The 5,838-nt window shown below is 42.1% G+C and overlaps 1 protein-coding gene across 1 annotated transcript; it reads left to right on the top strand.

Moving 5' to 3' along the window:
* The first annotated feature begins 22 nt into the window (after positions 1 to 22).
* LOC118164105 (serine/threonine-protein kinase Sgk1) lies at positions 23 to 5,608 on the top strand. The gene is made up of 12 exons (XM_035321401.1): positions 23 to 201; positions 332 to 407; positions 832 to 907; positions 1,352 to 1,456; positions 1,923 to 2,006; positions 2,114 to 2,245; positions 2,526 to 2,638; positions 2,829 to 2,952; positions 3,251 to 3,346; positions 3,475 to 3,630; positions 3,741 to 3,830; positions 4,369 to 5,608. Exons 1-12 carry the CDS (start codon positions 123 to 125, stop codon positions 4,534 to 4,536), a joined length of 1,299 nt encoding a protein of 432 aa, XP_035177292.1. The 5' UTR covers positions 23 to 122; the 3' UTR covers positions 4,537 to 5,608.
* Positions 5,609 to 5,838: the final 230 nt, after the last annotated feature.

Genomic DNA, 5,838 nt, shown 5'->3' on the forward strand with positions numbered 1-5,838 from the left:
CCCCGGTCCCGCCCCGCTCCGCCGCCACTTAAGCGCCGTCGGGGGCCGCTCCGGGGCAGTGCGGTGCTGGTCGCAGTGGGCTCATTCTCCCGGCATCTTTTTACCCCTCCAAGCCCATCGGGATGACAGTGAAGGCAGCCGAGGCGTCGGGTCCCACCTTGACCTACGCCAAGATGAGGGGCATGGTGGCCATCCTCATCGGTGAGGCGGGCAGCGGGGATGCTGCTGGGTGGTGTGATTTTTTTATTTTTATTTTTACAGGACAGGCAAATAGCTTCACGGTTATTTTTATTTTTAATTTTTTTAACGCTCCTGTCCTTTTATTTTCTAGCTTTCATGAAGCAGAGAAGAATGGGGCTGAATGACTTCATTCAGAAGATAGCCACCAACTCCTATGCATGCAAGCAGTAAGTATCAGACATTTCGGCCGGGTTTCAGTAATAAATGCCATTACGTATTGTGAGACCTAGGGAAAAAAAAATTGTTTACTCTAATGCCTCTGGCATGACTGTTACTGAAGAGTTAATTGCTATTCTTGAGGTATTATTACTCACCTTGCATCAGTTCTTCATGAGCTGGGTCGGATGGCATTTCTAGAGCGCCATCCCTGTTTTGATTTGTACTTGCGGCATAAATACATTTATTTGTACGGCCGATTTTACTTTCTCTAGATAGATTTTATTTCTCAAGCCGAATAGGTTGTTTCAGTTGCTTGCTGTAACAGTCCAAGATAAAACTGATCTTTTGCCAGCGCGGTACTTGCTTGCCCTCTGGCGGAAAGATCTGCCTGACGCTTACGGTAACTGATTATGCTTGCTCTTCTCCTTGCAGCCCTGAAGTTCAGTCTATTTTGAAAATCTCCCAGCCTCAAGAGCCTGAACTTATGAACGCTAATCCTTCTCCTCCGGTAAGCAGATTTAATGCTCTGTGAAGCATTTTTAGAACATCAACTGAGCCGGCAATAGAAGTGTAGCAAAATCAGCATCATGAGTGTAACTCCAGTTTATAGCATTGATATAGCTGGGAAAAAGAGTAATCAAGTTAGACTGAAACATTTGCCCAAAGTGAAGAAGAATTTTAAAATAAAGCTTATTAGTGGTAACTTCACTGTGGAATGTGGCGAAGACCTCGGAAAGAATTCTTAAGTAAACCGCTGCTGTTACACTTTTATTGGGCAGTACCAAATAGTTTAATGGCAGATGTCTAGATTAATTTTTTTTAGTGATCAGGAGAGGGCTGATCTTCTCCTTTGTGATCACTTTATCTGTACTCTAAAAAAGAGAAGCATTGCTGAGCCTCTCACCACCAAGCTGTTTTAATAAACATGTTTTCTGTGTGTTTATTTTTCTAGCCCAGTCCTTCGCAGCAGATCAATCTTGGTCCATCATCCAACCCACATGCCAAACCGTCAGACTTCCATTTCTTAAAAGTGATCGGAAAAGGCAGTTTTGGGAAGGTAAACTTAACTTCTTTTTACTGTAATTTTGACTGTTCTTCAGCTCTTGTATGTAATGCCTGAGGGTTGTGCCTGTACTGGCTTTGGTGAATGGTGGTCATTTAAAACAGACCTGGGTGCGTGCTGCTACCTTGTGTCTGGCTCACTGCTGAGCTGCGGGGAGCAGGAGCAGGATGCTGCATTTGAGAGTCACAATTGCAAGGGAGTGAGGAGGCAGGGGTGCTTCTTCAGCCTGGGGGAGTATACGCCTTACTCTTGGAAAGGACGCTAGTTTTAAAAGCTCAGGGATGGATTTTTTTATCTGTGGGAGTGGTGATAGCTTTAGGAGTTTCCAGCAAAGAGCTTGAAGGGTGAACTGGAGGAGTGTAGGAGTGCTCAGTGTTTATCAGAAAGTGTTGTTTCCCATTGCTTACAATTTGTTCTGTGTTTCAGTATTGCTCAGTTCTGGGAACTTGTTCCGTTTCAGGTTCTCCTTGCACGGCATAAGGCAGAAGAGCAGTTTTACGCTGTCAAAGTCCTGCAGAAGAAAGCAATCCTGAAAAAGAAGGAGGTAAGCTGCTTCTTAGTGATGCTGTTGTGATGTCTGTCAAATACATTTTTACTGCTATTGCTCAGCAAATCCTGTTGCTAAACATTAATGGTTTCTCATGTTTTCAGGAAAAGCACATTATGTCAGAACGCAATGTCCTGCTGAAAAATGTGAAACACCCCTTCCTAGTCGGACTTCACTTCTCCTTCCAAACTGCCGACAAATTGTATTTTGTCCTAGACTACATCAATGGTGGAGAGGTAAGCAGCAAGAAAATTAAATACCATTTCCTATCATGTGACAGTGGTAAGGTAGGCTTTTACCCCTTCCTTTTAAATAAAAGAGTTCCAGGGGGAAAAGCCATGAGGGAAAAGTTAGTAGAGTTAATGTTTCCAGCCTGCCAAGTTTTGAACTACCAAAGGATCGTTAGGCCATTTCCTGCCATTGTTCTCCCTAGCTATATATGTTGAGTCTAATTAAGTGCATTGTTAACAGGCTTTGGCGCCGTTTACAGAACTTTGTTCTTTCTGTCTCCTGCAGTTGTTCTACCATCTCCAGAGGGAGCGTTGCTTCCTGGAACCAAGAGCCCGATTTTATGCTGCTGAAATTGCCAGTGCATTGGGCTACCTGCACTCCCTGAACATAGTTTATCGGTAAGCAGCGTTGTTCTGCTTGTTAGACTAAAAAAAACAGGTCCTTTGTTTAATAAGCATTTAAAAGTTGACCTCAATATTAGCTCAAAATAGCTTTTAATCACTTTTTGTGGCTTATTGAGATTCTATAACAGTCTTCTTGCTCTAGCTCTTCTAATGAGTGCTTTTGTTCTTTCATCTGTTCCTACAGTGACTTGAAGCCAGAGAATATTCTGCTTGATTCTCAAGGGCACATTGTCTTGACTGACTTCGGACTCTGCAAAGAAAACATAGAGCACAACGGCACAACCTCCACCTTCTGCGGCACACCCGAGGTACGTCCAGTCCTCAGCCTGCAGTGAGAAGTGACACTTCTTGTGCATTTTTACAGCAGGTTAGACAAGTGGGAGGCAGTATGGGTCTTGTAATATCAGGCTGTGGTGAGGACATTGACAGAGAGCTTGTTGACTAAGGAAAGAACAGCTTTCAAGCTGTCTCCCTGTTCATAAAGTACTTGCATCTTTCCAGTAGCTTAAATATGCTGGGATTCAGTAAGCTGCTTTCATTCAGCAGTGAGAGGTTTCCTAACTATAAAGATCCCTTTGGCTAACAAGGCTCTCTTCTCTTCCGCAGTATCTTGCTCCTGAAGTTCTGCACAAGCAGCCCTATGACAGGACTGTGGACTGGTGGTGCCTTGGAGCAGTCTTGTATGAGATGCTTTATGGCCTGGTAAGCAGTGAATCCTCGGTGGCAGATCAAATAAGCTTGCTCTTGAGCTTTTCCTGTGCTCTCAGAAAGCACAGGCCTGCATGTTGTCAGCCTCATTAACTTTGGTCTCTCCGTTGCTGTTCCCACAGCCGCCCTTCTACAGCAGGAACACAGCAGAAATGTATGATAACATCTTGAACAAACCCCTGCAGCTGAAGCCAAATATTACCAACTCTGCTAGACATCTCCTGGAAGGCCTTCTGCAGAAGGATAGGACAAAGAGGCTTGGTGCCAAGGAGGACTTTGTAAGTGCCAAGTGTCTGGTTCTTCCGTGTGCACAGCACAGGAAGATGACGAGGTCATATTACTTATATTAGCTGGGGTCTGAATTAATCTATTTTTCTCTCCGTAACAGATGGAGATTAAGAGTCACATCTTCTTCTCCCCAATTAACTGGGATGATCTCATTAATAAGAAGATTACCCCCCCTTTTAACCCAAATGTGGTACGTATCACTTCTAATTATAGAATGTATAAAGTGTCTTTGCTTCCTGCATGTCTTTGTGGGGCGCCCAGAAGCCAGAGGGGACTAATCAGGTAGCTGTGTTTTCCAAACACAGCTTTTCCTTTCCTTGTGGCTGTCTAGACAAGGTTAAAAATAAGCGGTAGCTGACTTTTTGCTGATGGACAGCCTAAATTTAGCTGGCTTTTTTTTGGCCTCTGATAAATGCTTCATTTGCATGTCTATTTTAAAATAATCCCCCTTATCCCCATGTTACTAAAGGGGAAGGTAAGGTGCAGAAAGGAGGTAGCTTCACAAGCACAGAGTAACATTTGGCTTGCCAGATACTAGCATCTGAGAAGAGGGTTGTGGTGGTTCTCTTACTGTCTGAGCACTTTTTCAGCTCAACTTAATAAGTTGTCCAGAGATGGTAGTCTCAGATCAAGGATGCTTGTCCCGTTCTGAATTGAACTGTGCACTTAGAGAAAATAGAAAGATTTGTTCTAAATGTTGTGCCTTTCCATTTTTTTCCTTTCAACAGAGTGGCCCCAGTGACCTGCGGCACTTTGATCCTGAGTTTACAGATGAGCCAGTCCCCAACTCCATCGGCCAGTCTCCAGACAGCATCCTCATCACCGCCAGTGTCAAAGAAGCTGCTGAGGCTTTTTTGGGCTTCTCATATGCCCCACCCGTGGATTCTTTCTTATGAACATTTTTCTTTCTTTCCCTTTTTAATAATAATAATTATTTTTGGTTTTGTTTGGCCTTCTGGTGGAACTGCCAGTTGACCGGTCATCTTGAAACAGAATTTGCACATTTCCACCATGGCAGCTTTGCAGCCTTAATTTCAACTACACTGTTCGCTGGAAGCTTTTTTGAAGAGCACATCACTCTCTGAATGAGCGTTACAGGCTTTTCATTTCCATTCGTTCTTCCCCCAAAGTGGTGCTGTCTCCTTGGGAAAGAAAAATAAAAGTGACTGCTGCCATAGGCTGCTACAGCAGATTGTAGGAGTAAGAACAAGCAGTTTTGAAATCATGCTCTGAAAAGCCTTGTCTGAAGATCTATCTGCACGTGATGAGGATTTTATGAAATGTGCCTTTTTCTGATGAGATCTTGTTAGCTCCAAAGCTTTCCCTGTTGCAGAGTGTGTTTCTTAGTTCATTTATGTGGGTTTACTATGTGAACAAATGGTATGCGTGTGGTCTGCGTACTACAGATGGACTTAGTGTAAAGCATCAATGTGACACTTGCAGGATACCACAATGTGGGGCATTGTTTGTTTCTTCCATATTTGGAAGATAAATTAAGTGTAATTTTGAAATTTTTTTTTGTAAATCTATACAGTCAACTAAAATTATTGAAATGGGCTCACAATTACTTGTAGCCAAATGCTTGAAGAAAGCATTGCTGCTATGAAAAGATTTCTATTTTTAGAAAGGGTTTTTATGGACCAAAATGCCCCAGCTGCAGTCAGTCAAAGCTGTTGGTTTCTTCCTTTTTTTTTTTCTTTTTTCTTTTTTTTTCTTTTTTGTTTAAAAGATGTCATCTGTAAAATGGGCATTATTTATGGTTTTGGGTTTTGGGGGTTTTTCATTCCTGATTGTATGTATTGTAAAGAAGATCTGTACATTCAGTTGTAACTCTAGATGTATATTTAAACTTACAGACTTACTTGTAATGTATACTATCATTGTAATGTAATATAATTAACATGGTTATATGTATCATATTTTTTTTGTGACCAAACCCATTGGTTTGCAGTAAAATCTTGAAAAATATGTCCATGAAGTCTCATTTTTCTTTTAAAACAAAGGTTTTCTTCCTGAAAAAAGCTTATTATTAAGAAAAACAAAATCTGAGCTGCCAGTTAGCAAGGACACCTGTATAATTTTGCTTAGGTGTTTGATTATTTTGTCAAGCTGCACACATAGGCTACATGCTGCTTGCCAAAATACTTGGTCTTCTAAATGTGGGTGTTAGGGTGGATATATATTAGTTTGGGTAGCAA

This window comes from Oxyura jamaicensis, chromosome 3 (genome assembly GCF_011077185.1).
Source record: "Oxyura jamaicensis isolate SHBP4307 breed ruddy duck chromosome 3, BPBGC_Ojam_1.0, whole genome shotgun sequence".
In the NCBI taxonomy this organism is placed as follows: Eukaryota; Metazoa; Chordata; class Aves; order Anseriformes; family Anatidae; genus Oxyura; species Oxyura jamaicensis.